A 21,987-nucleotide genomic window follows, 5' to 3' on the forward strand; every position below is an offset into this window, starting at 1 on the left:
GAATAGGGGTTGGCCGACTTTTCTTGTAAAGGACCAGATAGTAAATATCTTAACCTTTGTATGTCATACAGTCTTGGTTGCAAATGCTCTGCTGTTATAATGCAAAAGCAGTCACAGATAATACAATAACAGATGAATGTCTGTGTTCTGATAAAAATTTATTTATAGATGCTAAAGTCTGGATTTTATATATTTCATTTCTCATGAAATAGTATTCTTTTTTAACTTATTTTTTCAACCACTAAAATATGTACAAACCGTTCTTAGCTCATAGGACATACAGAAACAGGTGACATGCCAGATTTGGCCTGTGGGCTATAGTTTGCCCCTGTTGTAGAACATCTCTTGCACATGTAGACAAAGTAGCCTGGAAGGATATTTATTGCAACATTATTTCTAATAATATATAATTGAAAGTAGATGTCCATTAATATTGGAATATCTAAGTAAAATGGAGCATTTTCATATTATACCATATAGCTATTAACAGGAACAAACTAGGTTGATAATCACAATGATGTGCTTGGATTTCAAAAGCATAATATTAAATGAAAAAAGCAAGTGGTCAGTTAGACATAGAATACAATTTATTAATAAAACTATAGATATTCTGCATACTTTTCATGTATCACAGATATGTATGTTATAGCAAAATAAAATGGCTGGAATAATACACATAAAACTGTAGTTATATGTACCTAATAGAGTGCCAACTGCAGGGTAAAGTGCTCAGTAATTTTAACAGGTTCCCACTGACCACCCCCACACTGCTATTTTCTAATTACTTTTGACTCTACAAAGGTGATTTCTTATGTATACAAGTTAGCTGGTTTTGTGAACTTTTAGAAAGCTTGCCTACAACTTCTACCAGTAAGAGGTTACTTCTAAAATCACTCAGTGAGAACTAGAGCTTGGTTTTCAGGGATTTTGTTAAAACTGCTTGACTGAGTTGCTCAGGAGGTATTCTTTTTTAACTGGTGTGTGCATTTTTATACCATACTGCAAGCTGACAGAAAATAAGATGCATTTCAACAGTTGGGCCATAAGTTAATGTAATTTAGTTTTCTTGGGAGTTAACTCTTTGTTTTCTACCTCAAATTATGTCTCTTTCCCCTGGTTCATCTTCTTCCTTGTGCTTTTTCAAAGTAAGTAATAGTCAAGGTTATGTTTTAATATCTTTTTTCACAGTTTTTAGTTTGATAATTACAAGAATGATGATGCTGCAAGTTTGGGAGGGGATCTCATTTCAAGGAAAATGATGCATTAGATTGTCATCTCGTGGTATAACCAATATTCACAAAAATAATCTTCAGTGACTCTTGGGAACTTTCTGGAGTTGTAATTGCATTTTGTGTTTGTCTCTATTAACCAATACATTTGAGTTTCCTTTCTCCCTTCTTTAAACTTTCAGGAATGTCATAGGGCCCAGGTTTGTCAAATGTATCTTGTACAACAATATATGTTGCCAATTGTATGAATGCTTGGGCATTTTTTAAAATATAATTTAGGAGTGGAAATTTTTCCATGTTTTTTTTTAAACAAGATTGTATTAAGAAATTATTTTGGTTTCTAATGCAATATATGTTAAGAAAGAAAAAAAAAGAAGAAGAAGAAGGTAGCAGGAGGGGAAGAATGAAGGGGGGGAAATTGGAGGGGTAGACGAACCATGAGAGACGATGGACTCTGAAAACAAACTGAGGGTTCTAGAGGGGAGGGAGGTGGGAGGATGGGTTAGCCTGGTGGTGGGTATTGAGGAGGGCACATTCTGCATGGAGCACTGGGTGTTATGCACAAACAATGAATCATGGAACACTACATCTAAAACTAATGATGTAATGTATAGGGATTACCATAACAATAAATATTTTAAAAAAATTATTTTGGTTTCTTTATATACTTTTAGTTTCAAGTAATGAGTTTGAGTTATGTTCAAGAGGCTACACAAACTTTGGCTAACTTCCTGTTTCTGATATGTTTTGAGAATTTCTTCTTAGTGATTTTGGATTACTGTAGGTGATGTGTCTTGAATTATTTATTGATCTTCTTAATTTTTAGTTTGTACTCGGCATAGCACAGTGTCTGCTTTCTTCTTTTTTGTTGGGCCTATTTCCTGTGTTTGAAGAGGTACCTTGGTGTTCTGCTCACAGTAAGCTTTGTCATTTTATACACAAATAATCTAATTTCAATATGGCAATAAAGAATAAAAATCTTGCCTGTTTCTGAATCAGGATGGTCTCATATATGGACACAGTAAGTAATTTTACAGTGTTATTTCAAAACTGCTTGGATAGCACAGAAAGATTTTTGAGGGCATCAGTGACAGAATAAAAGAACACAAGAGATGAGGGTGTGTAAAGACTAACTTTATAGGTGTCAGAATTTTGCCAGCAGTATTTTATTTAGTTATGCAGAGGATTTGGGTAATATTTCAATTTGAGATGGTAGCATCACTATATTGGATCCAAAACCCTTTTATAGTATAAGCAAATTCCACTCACTGTAGTTTTCTACAAAAACGCAGTTTTAAAAAAATAGTCAAGTAAAAAAAGGAATGCACAGCTTTTTCCACATAGAAATTACTCCCTTGTTAAGTTATTTAGGTAGATCTTAGTGAAGGATCTGGAAAAAGGTAAAAGAAAAATTGCATTCTTTTAGGAGGGGCTCAAATATTAAATAAAAGGAATACTAGGATGGCTTTAAGAAAGAGAACCTTATCATATTGCAAGAGAAAATTCTCAGTTTCCTTAGGTTGGCAGCCATATATACATTGAAATTAACATTTGTAGTTTTCTCCTTTTCTGAATTATACTATAAGCATGAACTACTTAATCAGAGGCCTGGCCTCTGGATTTGGGAGATGGGGCTTAGAAAGTGTGGCTGTCCTTAGGTGACAATTTGGGGAAAGCACTCATTCTGAGAGAAAGGAAGATACCTTACAAAGGGTGGTGGGGAGGGTTTCCTTTGGAGGCTTGGTGGTGAAAGGAAAGAAAGAAGCAGCTGAAGATAAGGGTCCAAAGTAAATAAGATAAATTTTTTAAAAAGACAAATTATTCCCACCACCACCACCACCACAAAAAGTACCATTTTTTAAAGAATCTACACTTCACTGAAGCCACAGTGGAGGGTGCTCTTGAACTGAGAAACCTAATAAGCCAACTTACCTCTCTTCTCATCACAAGGTAACTTGCTATTGCTGATTCTGGAGAAAACCAATACAAATAATCTTCAACAGAAAAAGAAGCCAGGATCTGCATAAAATTGCTATAAGAAAATAAAATTTAAATAACACCTTCTCCACACATATATATACACACACATACACAGAGGGGTTGGGGGAGAGAGAATGAAAGGAAAAATAAAAACAGAAAAGAAAAGCCACAAAGCAAGGAACTTGAAACACAACACTTGAACATGAATAACCTATATTAAACAAGCAATTGCATTATGAAAGGACAGTATGAATCAGAGTTCCAAAACTCACAATTGAAATGGACAAACAACAGGAAGATGTATGAAACAGGAGCTGATTGAACTCTGGAAGGAAATCGACAGAAAAAGACAAAAATCATTTCAGAAATGAAAACTAAATTACAAGGTACCCAAGGGAAGATAGATATTACCAAAAGTTCAGTAAGAGATATAAAGAAGAGAAATGAAAGAGTCAAGAAAGTGAAACTGAAATAAGAGTGCTGAAAGGATCAGAGAGTGATAGAGAAAATGCAATATATTTAGTTCAAGAACTCAAACTAGAAAAACAAATGGAAAATGAACAGATGTAACATTTAAAATAATAAAAAAAACTTTCCCGAAATAAAAAGAGATCTTCATCTCCATATTGAAAGGGGTCCAATGATGGACAGACATTTTTAAGGAATTCAAAATGAGAAATAATTGTAATTTATTTTTTTATTTTTTTATTTTATTTTATTTTTTTTAAAGATTTTATTTACTTATTTGACAGAGAGAGACATAGCGAGAGCAGGAACACAAGCCGGGGGAGTGGGAGAGGGAGAAGCAGGCTTCCTGCAGAGCAGGGAGCCCGATGTGGGACTCGATCCCAGGACCCTGGGATCATGACCTGAGCCGAAGGCAGACGCTTAACGACTGAACCACCCAGGCGCCCAATAATTGTAATTTATTGTGAAAACACTGAATAAGCAAAAAAACTTCTAAGTCCATAGTGATAAGTGATACAAAGATTACTTGTGAATTGTACTTAGAATGACTTTTTAAAAATGTCCTGCAGTTATTTTTTTTTTTTAAGATTTTATTTATTTATTTGACAGAGAGAGAGACAGCGAGAGCAGGAACCACAAGCAGGGGGAGTGGGAGAGGGAGAAGCAGGCTTCCCGCCAAGCAGGGAGCCTGATGCAGGGCTCGATCCCAGGACCCTGGGATCGTGACCTGAGCCGAAGGCAGACGCTTAACGACTGAGCCACCCAGGCGCCCCTGCCCTGCAGTTATTAAGAAAATTTTCAAACCTACCTTTGGTTGATGCATATGTTTAGATGTGAACTGTCATGACATCTGCAACTTACTTTCACATGTTTCAGAAAAAAATACAACAAAAAGAAAATACAGAAATGTGTCTGGAATTTTTCATACTAACTATTTGGCATTTTTAAAAAGTCACTCAAGGGGGCGCCTGGGTGGCTCAGTCGTTAAGCGTCTGCTTCGGCTCAGGTCATGATGCCAGGGTCCTGGGATCAAGCCCCACATCGGGCTCACTCCTCGGCGGGAAGCCTGCTTCTCCCTCTCCCACTCCCCCGGCTTGTGTTCCCTCTCTCGCTGTGTCTCTCTCTGTCAAATAAATAAATAAAATCTTAAAAAAAAAAAAAAAGTCACTCAAGGGGCACCTGGGTGGCTTAGTCAGTTAAGCATTCAACTCTTGGTTTCAGCTCAGGTCTTGATCTCAGAGTCGTGAGATCGAGCCCCACGTCAGGCACCACACTGGGCGTGGAGCCTACTTAATTAAAAAAAAAAAAAGTCACTCAAAGCAAATTGTAGATTTCCAGTATTTTTGTATCTTTTACAGTTATTGAGAAACATTTTGTGAATTAAATGTATTCCATCTTATACATTGTTACTTTACATTTTTGGAATAAGCAAGGAAAGAGTGTCTTTTTCATATTTCTTTATATTTTTAGAATTACTACAGTGATTTAATCTTTATTAATTTGTTTCAGCAGATATTTATTGAAATTGCTGGTGCCTTAAGAGGACTCAAGGCAGTGGTACTGAACTGTATTGAGTGGTCATTGTATTCTTCCCCTCCATAGATGCACAGTAAAAAAGAAACAAATACACACAAATATATGCCAATTTCACTTACAAATCTCTTTGTTGATTAAGGAAAAATTCTTTGTTGAATGATTTTTTTAAATGATTGAATTGTGAGAGCTATTTATATATCCTTGATACAAATCCTTTTTCAGATATATGATTTGCAAAAAATTTCTCCCATTCTTTAGGTTGTTTCTTCACTTTCTTGATAGTGTTTTTTGAAGCACAAAAGTTTTAAACTTTTTTTTAAGACTTATTTATTTTACAGAAAGAGAGAGTGGGTGATGTGAGCAGGGGGAGGGGCAGAGGGAGAAAAAGAATCTCCAGTTGGAGCCCAACTGACTGAGCCACCCAGGGGCCCCAGAAGTTTTAAATTTTGATGATATTCAATGTATCTATATTTCTTTTGTTGCTTGATATGTATTTTATATACCCAAAAAGGTAGATAGACTTCTTAAATGTACACTGTGAAATTGTACATTTTAAAAAATGGTTTTTTTTGGTAATGAACATTTATTTTTAATTGTGGTAAAATGCAATATATTAGTCTGCTAGGGCTGCCATCATGGAGTACTACAGACTGGGTGGCTTAAACAACAGAAATTTATTTTCTCACAGTTCTAGAGGCTAGAAGTCCAAGATCAAGGGGTTGGCCTTTCTCCTTGCCTTATAGATGGCCACTTCTACCCTCGGTGTCTTCATTTGGTCGTTACTCAGTCTGCCTCTGTGCCCTGATCTTCTCTTCTTATAAGGACATTATCACATTGGATTAAGGCCTACGCCAATGACCTCACTTAACCTTAATTACCACTTTACAGACTCTATTCTGACTCATATTCTGAGGTACTCATTCAACATATGAATTGGGGGGGGACACAGTTCAGCCCATAATGTATATGTAACATAAAATTTACCATTCTAACCATTTTTAATATCCAGTTCAGTTATCATGAACTGTCATCACTGTCTATCTCCAGAGCTTTTTTCATCTTTCAATACTGAAACTACCCTTTGAACAATAACTCCCTGTTCTCCCCACCTTTACCCCTGGCAACCACCATTCTGCTTTCTGTCCCTTTATATAAAGCAATGTTTTTTGTTTTTTTTTTAAGATTTATTTATTTATTTATTTATTTATTCATTTATTTATTTATTTATTTATTTATTCTTATGTGAATCCGCATACATTACATCATTAGTTTTAGATGAAGTGTTCCATGATTTATTGTTTGTGCATAACACCCAGTGCTCCATGCAGAATGTGCCCTCCTCAATACCCACCACCAGGCTAACCCACCCTCCCACCCCCCTCCCCTCTAGAACCCTCAGTTTGTTTTTCAGAGTCCATCATCTCTCATGGTTCGTCTACCCCTCTGATTTCCCCCGCTTCATTCTTCCCCTCCCGCTACCTTCTTCTTCTTCTTCTTTTTTTTCTTAACATATATTGCTTTATTTGTTTCAGAGGTACAGATCTGAGATTCAACAGTCTTGCACAATTCACAGCGCTTACCAGAGCACATACCCTCCCCAGTGTCTATCACCCAGTCACCCCATCCCTCCCACCCCACCCCCCACTCCAGCAACCCTCAGTTTGTTTCCTGAGATTAAGAATTCCTCATATCAGTGAGATCATATGATACATGTCTTTCTCTGTTTGACTTATTTCACTCAACATAATACCCTCCAGTTCCATCCACGTCGTTGCAAATGGCAAGATCTCATTCCTTTTGATGGCTGCATAATATTCCATTGTGTATATATACCACATCTTCTTTATCCATTCATCTGTCGATGGACATCTTGGCTCTTTCCACAGTTTGGCTATTGTGGACATTGCTGCTATAAACATCTGGGTGCATGTACCCCTTCGGATCCCTACTTTTGTATCTTTGGGGTAAATACCCAGTAGTGCAATTGCTGGATCATATGGTAGCTCTATTTTCAACTTTTTGAGGAACCTCCATACTATTTTCCAGAGTGGCTGCACCAGCTTGCATTCCCACCAACAGTGTAGGAGGGTTCCCCTTTCTCCGCATCCCCGCCAACATCTGTCGTTTCCTGACTTGTTAATTTTAGCCATTCTGACTGGTGTGAGGTGGTATCTCATTGAGATTTTGATTTGGATTTCCCTGATGCTGAGCGATATTGAGCACTTTTTCATGTGTCTGTTGGCCATTTGGATGTCTTCTTTGGAAAAATGTCTGTTCATGTCTTCTGCCCATTTCTTGATTGGATTCTTTGTTCTTTGGGTGCTGAGTTTGATGAGTTCTTTATAGATTTTGGATACTAGCCCTTTATCTGATATGTCATTTGCAGATATCTTCTCCCATTCTGTCGGTTGTCTTTTGGCTTTGTCGACTGTTTCCTTTGCTTTGCAAAAGCTTTTTATCTTGATGAAGTCCCAATAGTTCATTTTTGCCCTTGCTTCCCTTGCCTTTGGCGATGTTTCTAGGAAGAAGTTGCTTCGGCTGAGGTCAAAGAGGTTGCTGCCTGTGTTCTCCTCTAGGATTTTGATGAACTCTTGTCTCACACTGAGGTCTTTCAACCATTTGGAGTCTATTTTTGTGTGTGGTGTAAGGAAATGGTCCAGTTTCATTCTTCTGCATGTGGCTATCCAATTTTCCCAACACCATTTGTTGAAGAGACTATCTTTGTTCCATTGGACATTCTTTCCTGCTTTGTCAAAGATGAGTTGACCATAGAGTTGAGGGTCCATTTCTGGGCTCTCTATTCTGTTCCATTGATCTATGTGTCTGTTTTTGTGCCAGTACCATGCTGTCTTGATGATGACAGCTTTGTAATAGAGCTTGAAGTCCGGAATTGTGATGCCACCAGCTTTGCTTTTCTTTTTCAACATTCCTCTGGCTATGCGGGGTCTTTTCTGGTTCCATACAAATTTTAGGATTATTTGTTCCATTTCTTTGAAAAAAGTGGATGGTATTTTGATGGGGATTGCATTGAATGTGTAGATTGCTCTAGGTAGCATTGCCATCTTCACAATATTTGTTCTTCCAATCCATTAGCATGGAACGTTTTTCCATTTCTTTGTGTCTTCCTCAGTTTCTTTCATGAGTATTTTATAGTTTTCTGAGTACAGATCCTTTGTCTCTTTGGTTAGATTTATTCCTAGGTATCTTATGGTTTTGGGTGCAATTGTAAATGGGATCGACTCCTTAATTTCTCTTTCTTCTGTCTTGTTGTTGGTGTATAGGAATGCCACTGATTTTTGTGCATTGATTTTATATCCTGCCACTTTACTGAATTCCTGTATGAGTTCTAGCAGTTTTGGGGTGGAGTCTTTTGGGTTTTCCACATAAAGTATCATATCATCTGCAAAGAGTGAGAGTTTGACTTCTTCTTTGCCAATTTGGATGCCTTTGATTTCTTTTTGTTGTCTGATTGCTGTGGCTAGGACTTCCAATACTATGTTGAATAGCAGTGGTGATAGTGGACATCCTGGTGCGTTCCTGACCTTAGGGGGAAAGCTCTCAGTTTTTCCCCATTGAGAATGATATTTGCTGTAGGTTTTTCATAGATGGCTTTTATGATATTGAGGTATGTATCCTCTATGCCTATACTCTGAAGAGTTTTGATCAAGAAAGGATGCTGTACTTTATCAAAAGCTTTTTCTGCATCTATTGAGAGGATCATATGATTCTTGTTCTTTCTTTTGTTAATGTATTGTATCACATTGATTGATTTGTGGATGTTGAACCAACCTTGCAGCCCAGGGATACATCCCACTTGGTCATGGTGAATAATCCTTTTAATGTACTGTTGGATCCTATTGGCTAGTATTTTGGTGAGAATTTTTGCATCCATGTTCATCAGGGATATTGGTCTGTAATTTTCCTTTTTGATGAGGTCTTTGTCTGGTTTTGGGATCAAGGTAATGCTCGCCTCATAAAATGAGTTTGGAAGTTTTGCTTCCATTTCTATTTTTTGGAACAGTTTCAGAAGAATAGGTATTAATTCTTCTTGAAATGTTTGGTAGAATACCCCTGGGAAGCCATCTGGCCCTGGGCTTTTGTTTGTTGGGAGATTTTTGATGACTGCTTCAATTTCCTTAGTGGTTATAGGTCTGTTCAGGTTTTCTATTTCATCCTGGTTCAGTTTTGGTAGTTGATACATCTCTAGGAATGCATCCATTTCTTCCAGGTTATCTAATTTGCTGGCATAGAGTTGCTCATAATATGTTCTTATAATTGTTTGTATTTCTTTGGTGTTGGTTGTGATCTCTCCTCTTTCATTCATGATTTTGTTGATTTGGGTCATTTCTCTTCTCTTTAAATAAAATCTTAAAAAAAAAAAAAGAAAGAAAACAGCTTAACATTCTAAATTATAGGGCATGTATTTGTTTTTGGATTATCCAATAGGAGGAGTGGAGGAGAAGAGGGGAAGAAGAAAGGAGAGAAGAAATAGTAATGTTAATATTAATAATTATAGCCATTAATTGAGCACTTACTAAGTGCCAAACTTTGTACTAAGCATTTTAACTTAATTTCTTTCAATCCTGTGACTGTTAATCCAACCCTTATGCTCTCATATGTGCAGAATTTCCTCTGTTCTGGTTAGTAAGCAGCTGCTATTCCAGTCCTACAAGGGCTCCCTCACTGCTCTGGCAGTCTGGCCCCTTCCCCAGGAACCTCCCTTGACTACTCATACAGTACAGCCACTAAAGCGGCCCAGCGGAAAAGCCAGGAGAACCCTGTTCCAGACCTATGACTGCTATTTGTTATAATTGATCAGTGCCTAGGCCTTCCTAATGTTAAATATTTAACATTGACATGCATTGACCACACATAGCAACACTGTGCAGAAGATACTTTTTTACTGCCAGATTTAAAGTCAATCTTGATTCCATGTGACTCCCAAGTCCATGTTCTTCACCACAATATGTAGGTAGCTAAACAGTCTAATTACAATGGCCCTGCATTTCTGATGCGTGCCTGACCCAACATAGGCCTAGATTCCAGTGCCTGGAACACCTTGGACACACAGCCACTTCACATTCCTCTTGACCTGAGGACCAATCCTAAATATGAGGGGCTCCTTCCACTGAAGTTCTTAATTATCTGACATTAACTTTTCAACTTGTAAGCACACCACCTAATATTCTATAACAAGATTTTAAAAATCAACAAGCACTATATACTCTGCAAGAGACAAATAACCGTGGTTTAAATCCCATAGTCTCTTGCTTTTCAATAGTGAATGGAAAGAATCATCTTAGTAGCAGGCTTTGTTGGTAGGGGTAGCCCACACCAGTAGCCATACCTTCCAAGTACTGCCAGTGGAATGTCCCCTTCCTGGCCCCAGGGTACCCACACTCTTTCAGGGCACTCTCAGTGTTCCCAGAAAGAACTTGGGAGTCCCTTTCTGATTTGATGTAGGACTATAGCTTCTCTGGCCAGGGGTTTATCAATCTTGTTAATTCTTTCAAAGAACCAGCTCCTAGTTTCGTTGATCTGTTCTACTGTTCTTTTAGTTTCTATTTCATTGATTTCTGCTCTGATCTTTATTATTTCTCTTCTCCTGCTGGGTTTAGGCTTTATTTGCTGTTCTTTCTCCAGCTCCTTTAGGTGGAGGGTTAGGTTGTGTACTTGAGACCTTTCTTGTTTCTTGAGAAAGGCTTGTATTGCTATATACTTTCCTCTTAGGACTGCCTTTGCTGCATCCCAAAGATTTTGAATAGTTGTGTTTTCATTTTCATTGGTTTCCATGTATTTTTTTAATTCTTCTTTAATTTCCTGGTTGACCCATTCATTCTTCAGTAGGATGCTCTTTAGCCTCCATGTATTTGAGTTCTTTCCGACTTTCCTCTTGTGATTGAGTTCTAGTTTCAAAGCATTGTGGTCTGAAAATAGGCAGGGAATGATCCCAATCTTTTGGTACCGGTTGAGACCTGATTTATGACCTAGGATGTGATCTACTCTGGAGAATGTTCCATGGGCACTAGAGAAGAATGTGTATTCCATTGCTTTGGGGTGGAATGTTCTGAATATGTCTGTGAAGTCCATTTGGTCCAGTGTGTCATTTAAAGTCTTTATTTCCTTGTTGATCTTTTGCTTAGACGATCTGTCCATTTCAGTGAGGGGGGTGTTAAAGTCCCCCACTATTATTGTATTGTTGTCGATGTGTTTCTTTGCTTTTGTTATTAATTGCCTTATATAATTGGCTGCTCCCATATTAGGGGCATAGATATTTACAATTGTTAGATCTTCTTGTTGGATAGATCCTTTAAGTAGGATATAATGTCCTTCCTCATCTCTTATTACAGTCTTTGGTTTAAAATCTAATTTGTCTGATATAAGGATTGCCACCCCAGCTTTCTTTTGGTGTCCATTAGCATGGTAAATGGTTTTCCACCCCCTCACTTTCAATCTGGGGGTGTCTTTGGTTCTAAAATGAATCTCTTGCAGACAGCATATCGATGGGTCTTGTTTTTTAATCCAATCTGATAGCCTGTGTCTTTTGATTGGGGCATTTAGCCCATTTACATTCAGGGTAACTATTGAAAGATAGGAATTTAGTGCCATTGTATTGCCTGTAAGGTGACTGTTACCGTATATTGTCTGTGTTCCTTTCTGGTCTATGTTGCTTTTAGGCTCTCTCTTTGCTTAGAGGACCCCTTTCAAGATTTCCTGTAGGGCTGGTTTTGTGTTTGCAAATTCCTTTAGTTTTTGTTTGTCCTGGAAGATTTTTATCTCTCCTTCAATTTTCAATGACAGCCTAGATGGACATAGTATTCTTGGCTGCATATTTTTCTCATTTAGTGCTCTGAATATATCCTGCCAGTCCTTTCTGGCCTGCCAGGTCTCTGTGGATAGGTCTGTTGCCAATCTAATGTTTCTACCCTTGTAGGTTACATATCTCTTCTCCTGAGCTGCTTTCAGGATTTTCTCTTTGTCTATGAGACTCGTAAGTTTTACTATTAGATGTTGGGGTGTTGACCTATTTTTATTGATTTTGAGAGGGGTTCTCTGTGCTTCCTGGATTTTCATGCCTGTTTCCTTCCCCAAATTAGGGAAGTTCTGTGCTATAATTTGCTCCATTATACCTTCTGCCCCTCTCTCTCTTTCTTCTTCTTCTGGGATCCCAATTATTCTAATGTTGTTTCATCTTATGGTATCGCTTATCTCTCAAATTCTGCCCTCGTGATCCAGTAGTTGTTTATCTCTCTTTTTCTCAGCTTCTTTATTTTCCATCATTTCATCTTCTGTATTACTGATTCTCTCTCCTGCCTCATTTATTCTAGCAGTTAGCGCCCCCATTTTTGATTGCACCTCATTAATAGCCTTTTTGATTTCTACTTGGTTGGATTTTAGTTCTTTTACTTCTCCAGAAAGGGTTTCTCTAATAACTTCCATATTTTTTTCAAGCCCAGCTAGTATCTTTAAAGTGATGATTCTGAACTCTAGATCTGACATCGTACTAATGTCCGTATTGAGTAGGTCCCTGGCAGTCGGTACTACCTCTTGTTCTTTTTGTTGAGGTGATTTTTTCCATCTTGTCATTTTGTGCAGAGGAGAATAGATTAATGAGAGAACAAAATGCTAGCAGAGTAACCACGTCCCCAGAAAATATACTCTAAACAAATCAGAAAAGACCTGAAGCAGTGGGAAAAGAAAGGGAAAGAGAGAAAAAAGAAAAAGAAAAAAAAGAAAAAGATAAAGATAAAAACAAAAACAAACAAAACAAAACAACAACAACAACAAAAAACCCAGAATGTGATCAAATATGATCAGGCTGGTATATAGATCAGTGCCACACACTAGATTTGGGGTGTATTTTGGTCTTTTAGAAGAAAGTGCCTCCCAAAACTTTAAAGAAAGAAAAACTTATATATGTACAAAAATAAGGGTTGATATGATGAAGGGATGGAATATGACTGTAAAGATGGAAATTATAAAAAATTTTATAAAAGGAATTGATAAGAAGTTGTTTGAAAAAAGAAAGAAGAGGATTTAAAAAAAGAAAAAAGAAAAAAAAAAGGGAGAGAATGTGATCAGGCAGGGGAATAGAAAACACTATATACTAGAGATTTAGGGTATATTTTAATCTGTTAGAAGAAACTATCTCAAAATTTTAAAGAGAGAACAACTTATATATATAAGCCAAAAATATGGGTAACTACTATGAAGGGATAGAATATGATTCTAAAAATGAAAAATAAAAATGTTTTTTTTTTTTTAAAGTGATTGATAAGATGTTGGTTGAAAAAGGGAAAAAGAAAAATTCAAAAAGAAAAAAAAGAAAAAAGACAGTTAAAAAAAAATTAACTTTGAAAGACTAAAGAATCATGGTAAAAAAGCCATGAATTCTATGTGCAGTATTCCCCTAGCGCTGGAGTTCTGCCGTTCTCATTGATCGGTAAACTTGGTCTTGGCTGGCTGTTCCCGCTGATCTTCTGGGGGAGGGGCCTGTTGCCGTGGTTTCCAAATGTCTATGCCGGAGGCGGAATTGCCCCGCCCTTGCCCCCTCCCGGCTAAGTAATCTGCTCGGGTTTGCTCTCCGGAGCTTTTGTTCCCTGTGAGCTTTCCGTACAGCTTTGGAGGCGGAGAGTGAAAATGGCAGCCTCCCAATCTCCACCCCGGAGGAGCCGAGAACTCGGGGCCCCGCTCCTCAGTGCACCCCCAGAGAAAAGCAGTCAGTCACTCTCCTCTCCCCAGTCTCCGGCCGCACTCCGTGCTCGCCCGGCCTGTGACCGCGCGTTTCTATCTCTGGCACCCGACCCCGGGTGGAGTCTCCAAACCCAGCAGATCCCTGCGGTGCACTCCCGCGCGGCTCCTCCCTGGGGGGAAGGTGAGTCTCCCCGGATCTGCCGCTTGTTGGGTCCCTGCTGGAGGAGCAGGGGCCCGACTGTGCCGCGGATCACGGTTTATGGCAACCCCGAGCTGAGAGCCCGCGCCTGGGCTCCGCCTCTGCAGCCGGCTTCCCTGCTCCGTTACCTGGGAGCTCTGCCACACTCAGGCACCCCCGGTCTTTCTGTGACCCCGAGGGTCCTGAGACCACACTGTCCCGCAAGGGTTCCACCCCCCGCTTAGCCACCAGAGTGACGGCCCTCAGTGGAGCAGACTTTTAGAAGTTCTGATTTTGTTCTCCGTGGTTCTATCACTTGCCAGAAGCGGCTGACGGAGGCCCCTCCCCCGCCGTCTATCCTCCCGAATATCGCCTCGGATTCACTTCTCCGCACGTCCTACCTTCCAGAAAGTGGTCGCTTTTCTGTTCAGAGAGTTGTTGCTATTCCTTTCTTCAATCTCCTGTTGAGTTTGTGGGTGTTCAGAATGGTTTGATCCCTATCCAGCTGAATTCCTGAGAGGAGACGAAATCCAGTTCTCCTACTCCTCTGCCATCTTGCTCCCCCTCTAAAGCAATGTTTTAAGACAGTTTTTTTTCATCATGAGTGAGTCTTCAAAATTCCCCCAAATTAATTATTTTTATACTAATTCTGCAAGGCATACACAAGCTTTTACCTAGTTAAAAGGTTCTTTAAGCTCTTAAAGCATAGGCAAAATTTTGTCCTTGTTTATCTGCCTTTTTTTCTGGAGAGATTCCACATTTCTCATCATCACATTCCTTAACTGCAGCCCTAGAAACTTAGACCAGTCTTGTTTGGTTATTTTTCAAGACAAATGAAGGTTTCAATTTTTAAAATTTAATTTTTAAGTTGATAAGTTGCTGTGCAATTTACAGAAAAAATGGGTAAAGGAGGCTTAAATATGTTTAAGTCTTACTGTTTCAAAATCTAATGATTATTTCCTGTTTCAAAAAAGGATCAATAAGTTTTAAAAGAGCATTTTTTCTAATTCTCTTCATTTGGGGAGATTTTATTCTTACTGTGTACTATTTTATACTATCTTAAGTCTGTATTATGTCAACTCTGCCTCTCATTGTAAATGTAGATAGTAAAGAAAATATTTTTCATATAAAATAATCTCTCAGATATTGTTGTCTTCATTTTATTCATACATTCATTCAGCAAACATTTGTTGAGTATTACATAGTAAATATTGGATAGACAAGAAAGAATAAGACACGATTTTTGTCTTCAGGGAGATGAAAAATATATCTAGACAGGTTTAAATAATTATATTTGAAAGAAGAGTATAAATAAAGAAGGAATTGGTGGTTGGTCCCAACAGGAAACAGAATGGGGAACATCCAAGACGCATAGAGCTGCAAGGCCCACTGACAGGTAGCAGTAGTTGGATGTGGCTGAAACAATAGACTGGTACATAGAGAAGGAGTTGCTAGAGATGGAGGTTGAACGTGGTTGGAGCCAGGTTTTGAAGACTTTAAATACTGTATTAAAAAGTACGCCCTATAAACAGGGAATTCTTAAATATTTTTAAGTCCCAGAGTAAAAGACAGGATCTGAGAATATTAGATGATGTTAGCTAATCTTATTATGTGGTAATTAAATGTGTTCTGAATGTACTTATAGTTACGTCACTGAAAAATTATCACTAGGTGGTTTTTCATAGATTTTAATAAATACTGATTATCTCAGAAACATTAAATATAGATTTTTAATAGTTTTCATATTTGGCATATTTAAATATTTGCCGTATTTAAAGATAGTATTTACCTGAGGCGTGTGTTTTTTAATTCCTTTTTTTCAGATATAAGAAAGACCGGATGGATGAGGAACTCATGGAACCACTGAAATATGCTGAACAACTTCCTGTAGCTCAGATAATACACCAGGTTTGCTTCCCCCGTTTTATTCTTTGGAGAGAAACAAGAATTTTAATCTTTGAAAAGTAATTGCCTTTGTTAGGTTTTTCAAAATCAGTGTGGAATAGCTGAAAGGCATTCCAGGCCATCTATCACTATTTAGACCCCACTTAATACAGTTGGAAGTCTCATCAAAATGCAGTATTAAAAGGCTACTTGCTGTGCATAGTGGAGCTCTTACTTATATAAAATACAGGGTAAAATCAGAATTATCTTTTGTTCATTACTTAACATCAAGACTTAATTTCAGAAAACTTTCATTTGAACCACTGTAGCACTTGTTAGTGACAAGGAAAAAGAGCTGGAAAATTGTCATTTGGTGTAATTTTTTTGAGTAGCTAAAATAAGAAAACAATCTTTCCTTACTTCCTTCACCCTACCCCATTATCAACTCTTGTAAAGTGTAATTCTAAATGTCATGTGGGCAGGTTTTTTTTCATTTCCAATTAGAATGACTCTATCATCCGTTCTGCATAACTGTAATCTTAGAGAAGGCAGTATGGTAGGTATTTAAACTAAGATTTTATGGTGTGACTTTGACAGCATATAAAGTCTGGCTCTGTCCTGGCCAGAATCTAAGAATTTTAAGTGGTCTGTTGACAAGAGTCATGGCCTTTAGAACTACCAGATTTTTCAGAATCTATAGATTATAGAAAGTATAAAAGCTCTTAAATATCAGAATATATCAGAATCTGAGGTGACTGTTAATTATTAATATGAGTCTTTCCATATGTCTTTGTCAACCAAAACGAGAAATTACAAAAAAAAATATGACCAGAAATTTGCTGCTTTGGGAAGCCTATCTGTGTTTGGTAATCAGGTCCAGTTTATATGTCAGGAATTCCCTAGTGTTGTCAGAGCTTAAATGACCTAACAGCCTGCAAATGTCACATTTAAAATTCTGTCTTCATGCCTGACTCTCAGCATAAATGAATTAAACAGCAGAGCAGGCAGCAAGTCAATATGTTCTTAACAGTAAGAGTGAGCAATGAAACAGTTTGTGGTTTGTTCAGAATAGGTAAATAGAATCTGCCCAGAGCAGTTCACCTGGAATAAAATCTGAAACAGGAAACAAGAATTAACCTTTAGGATGGTTGACCAGATGAAATGTCAGTCATATTTTTATAGCATGAATGAACCAGTAAACTATGCTTTATGTAACAGCTGCATTTTGCTATTACACACTGTATGAATTCAAAGATGAAAATTTTTGACTCTGGTAAAAATTTGCATTATGGTATATTTGGCAATATGAGAAGCTATATTAATTTTAACAGTGAATTATAACATTATAATAAAAATTATATAGTACCTGCAATTACAAAATTTCAATTTTTAAGAGATTTGCAGGATAAAAGATTCATTTTCTTTTATTTTTATTGAATAAAATTAATTCTGTTCTCAAGGGGTAAACAGGAAAGGGCATTGTTAAACCAGGCTCTTATTTATTCTTCTTGTTATTTCCTTTTACTGACAGTACTACAACTTTGGGACTGTTACTATCACCTGTCCAAGTGGTCTTTAAGAAATATAGGAGTTATGTTGCTAAAGTTCACTTGTAAGTGAATTATTTGAAAGCAGTTTCTTCCTCTAAGAAAATAGCAATACATATGCCAGTTAGGTTCAGCCAATCCCTCAAAAGCTTTTTAATGTATAATATATCCAAATTATAGCATAATTGTCATATATATGTAACCTCTACCTGTTACTGTTTCTATACTATAAGCAACTATTTTCCTCTGCTCTTGATTCATGCCTATTTTGAAGCATGTATCATTTCTATTTGAAATAACATTATTTATTCATATGTCTTTCATTTCGTACTTGAATGTCTTTCTGGACGTTCTTAATTTCTTGATACTCTTTTCAGCATCTTACCTTGTGCGATATATGCATATATCTGAATGTATGGATATGTATTTTTAGTGGTACACTGAGAGCCAGCAGCACCTCTTTTCCCTACTACCCAGACATCAGAAGCCAGAGCCTCTCACTCGTAGCACAGTTTAGAAGCTATAGGAGAGGAGGAGCAGGGACACGGTCTCTAACATGAGGAATAACTTGAGAAATGGAAGAGAGAGGAATGGGTCCCAGTTTTCTGTGTAATTTCTTTTTTCTTTTTTTTTTTGAAGATTTTATTTATTTATCAGAGAGAGAGAGCACAAGCAGGGGGAAGTGGCAGAGGGAGAGGGAGAAGCAGGCTCCCCGCTGAGCAGAGAGCCCAATGTGGGGCTCGATCCCAGGACTCTGGGATCATGACCTGAGCCGAAGGCAGCCACTTAACTGACTGAGCCACCCAGGTGTCCCTCTGTGTAATTAATTTCTTGTGTATGTTACTTAAATAGCATTTTACAATCAGGAACTAAGCAAGATTCTCAGTGTTGCCATTTTATACTGTCAAATTATTTACCATTTTTAGGGGTCCTAGCAATATGATTAGGGTAACACAAGAAACTCGAATTATAAACAATAGAATTAATAAAAGAATCTGGTAAGATAACTAGATATAAGATAAATAAAACTGATAGCTTCTCTGTATTTGCAATAAGCACACAGAATGGAAATGGGAAAATTTTTCTTTCACAACAAGGAAAAGAACTATAAAATACTTAGGAGTAAATTTAACAAGTAAACCACAGGACCTATATAATAAGAATTACAGAAACATACCATGTTTCATAAGCAGACATACCAAATACTTGATGGGCTGCAGGGGACTTAATATCATAAAAATATAATTTCTTCTGAATTAGCAATTCTAATTAGAATGGAAACAAAAAAAAATGTTTTTAATGGTAGGAAAAAGTTGACCACATAGTTCATGTGGAAGAACAAATATCCAGTAGTAGCTAAAAAGGGAGATGCACCTGCCTTACCAGATATCAGAACACAGCCACTAGAATTAGATACATAAGAGCAAAGGAATAGACATATTTGTCTATTGGGACAAAGGAATAGACAAATGGATTAATGGAATATAATGGAAGAAATGAAGATTTCAAATTTTATTTATTATAACTCACAATAAGAAATACATTTTACATGCATCATGACCCTTGATGTGTTTATATGTTTGTGTTAAAAAACAGAAATAAAGGGGTGCCTGGGTGGCTCAGTCGGATGAGTGTCCAAGTCTTGGTTTTGGCTCAGGTCATGATCTCAGGGTCATGAGATCCCCCGCGTCTGGCTCTGCACTCTGCATGGAGTCTACTTGAGATTCTTTCCTTACCCCTCTTCCCACAGGCCCTCTCCCCACACATGCGTGCTCTCTCTCTCTCTAAATAAATAAATGAAATCTTAAAAAAAATAGAAATAAAAGTTTCATGAAGCACTTACCCTTGTTATATATGATATATACTGATATTTTCTTTATTTTGTATTTTTTAAAATGCCAATAAAGCCTACTAAATTGATTTTAAAAGCAACAAGTAGTCCTAACCTGTGGCTTGAAAAACACTAGAATAGAGAATCCAGAGAAAATATTCATTATATTTGATCATTTAATATATGATTAAGATGATACATCATTTCAGTAGAAAAATGGTTAAGTTTCTGTTTCATACTGTATATGATGTAGATTTTCTATAAAGACTTAAAGTAAAATAAATAATTTTAGAAGAAAATTTAGGCAACTGCATTTATAATCTGGAAGTAAGGTAGAACTTTTTAATAAACACAAAAACCCAGAAGATATGTTCACTTCCAAAAAATTGAATATTTTATACAACACAAGATACCAAAACATTTAAAGACTAATGTAAAAATCAAGACAAAATGTTTACAGAGAAGACAATAGTAAATTAGTTAATATCTAAAATATACACAGAACTCTTGGAAGTTTTTTTTTTTAAGTTTTTTTATTTATTCATTTGAGACACAGAGATACAGAGCGAGAGAGAGAGCAGAGCATGAGCAGGGGGAGAGGCAGAGGGAGAGGGAGAAGCAGGCTCCCTGCTGAGCCAGGAGCCAGATATGGGGCTCGATCCCAGGGACCCAGGGATCATGACCTGAGCCGAAGGCAGACGCTTAATCTGAGCCACCCAGGCACCCCAAACTCTTGGAAGTTTGTAAGAAGCAAAAAAACTAACTCAGAAAAAAAAGACGAGAAATGAAAAGCAGCTCAAGAAAAACAAACCTAAATTACCAGTGAATGAAAGAGAAGAGTCTCAAACTCAGTAAGGAAGTGCACATTATAAAGTTGGTGGAACTATTTTATGCCCATCAAACTGGCAATAATTAAAATCATACTTTGGAAAACAGTTTGGCAGTTCCTTAAAGGGTTTAAACATAGAGTTACCATATGACCTAATGATTCCAACCTAGGTATATAAAAACATGCATCCACACAAAAACTTATACATGAATGATCATAGCAGCATTATTCATAATGGCCAATAATTGGAAACAACCCAAATGTTCATCTACTGATAAATGGATAAATAAAACACAGTGTATCCATACGGTAGAATATTATTCAATGATGAAAGGGAATGAAGTACTGATACATGCTACAACATGGATGAACCTTGAAAACGGTATGTTAAATAAATGAAACCAGTCCCAGAAGACCACATATTATATGGTTACATTTATACAAAATATCAAGAATAGGCAAGTTTATACAAAGAGAAGGTAGATTAGTGGTTGCCTTGGACTGGAATGAGGTGGAGAAATGGGGACTGACTTCTGAATAGGTACAGGGTTTCTTTTCTTGGAGTGATAAAGATGTTCTAAACTTACTGGTGATCATTGCATAGCTCTGTGAATATACTAAAACTATTGGATTATACACTTTAAAAGGATGAATTTTATAATATCTGAATTATAGCTCAACGATATTTTAAAAATTAAAATTACCCATTTCTGGCAGAGATGCTAGGAAAAAGGCACATGTATACCTTGTTGCTAGGTATCTGAATCATTTCTACCTTTTTAGAAAGTCATCTTGTAACATCTCTTCACATTTAATATATTCAGTACACCCTTCAACCTAATGGTTCCACTCATGAGAATCTAGTCTGTACTGCTAATATATGAATAAAAGTACTAATATACAAGAATCTCAATACATCTCAATACAATATTTGTGGCCACCACATATTGGAAACAATGTGAATGTTCCTCAGCATAGTTGATACAGTTGTATATGATTTTTAGAAGCCACAATTTGGTAGAGCAAATATATTTTTTCCAATATTTTCTTATAATTGGATTGACTTTCTTATCAACTAATCTTTTTCCTTTCTTTCCTTTCCTCTTGACTCATGATAGAAAGTTTAATATAGGCACTCACACCCTGGATTTTCTCCTTCTTCCACTCCTTCCTGGGATGATGGAATCACAGTTTAGGTGATAGGGGGTAGTTGATATAGCTTCACAGCACTGAGAGATTCATACGTACTGAAATATACTGTTATATTGTGCTGTTTGGGATCGGCATCAGTCTCTTCTGGTACTCATGGAGATGGTTGGCGTGCACAGCACATCTGTTAATACTTAACATACCACCTCTGCACATGGTTGCAGAGCTCTAGCAATGTTAGAGGAAGAAATCAGGATTGACACTGCAAAGACCAGCTCCTTATTTGTTGTCATTCCTCCTCTATCTTTTTTTATCCTTGCTGACTTTCTCACTTTTCTTTCTTGCCCCTTTCCCCCATATTTCTTTCTATTTGAGTCCTGTAAGCTAAAGTTATATAAATTTTTCCCAAACATGGGTGAATTTTGTTAGTATTTTCATTGGAAAGTGCATTTAAATGCAGTGTCTGATACATAGTAGACACCGGACAAGTAGATAACTATTGATGGTTGAACTTAAGGATCTTTGACATGCTAAGAAGCTAAGAGAGTTAAGGGATCTCCAAAGGTCACTAAGAGCTTGTTGAGAAACCTATTTATGATTTTCAGGTTTCTTTCATAGCCAACAATGGTAGTATTAATTAAGCATTTTTGAGTACGTATGCA

At 37.1% G+C, this 21,987-nt stretch overlaps 1 protein-coding gene across 1 annotated transcript in view; it reads left to right on the forward strand.

The window, feature by feature from the left end:
* PIGK (phosphatidylinositol glycan anchor biosynthesis class K) overlaps nt 1–21,987 on the forward strand; it is a 119,851-nt gene that overhangs the window by 63,709 nt on the left and 34,155 nt on the right. Inside the window, exon 10 of the mRNA XM_045897392.3 lies at nt 15,909–15,993. Within this exon, the coding sequence (XP_045753348.1) occupies nt 15,909–15,993 (85 nt within the window). The remainder of the gene's footprint in view (nt 1–15,908; nt 15,994–21,987) is intronic.

The sequence above is a fragment of the Mirounga angustirostris genome, unplaced genomic scaffold (genome assembly GCF_029215605.1).
Source record: "Mirounga angustirostris isolate CCGP_5_RB_7025 unplaced genomic scaffold, mMirAng1.0.hap1 SCAF_4, whole genome shotgun sequence".
NCBI lineage: Eukaryota > Metazoa > Chordata > Mammalia > Carnivora > Phocidae > Mirounga > Mirounga angustirostris.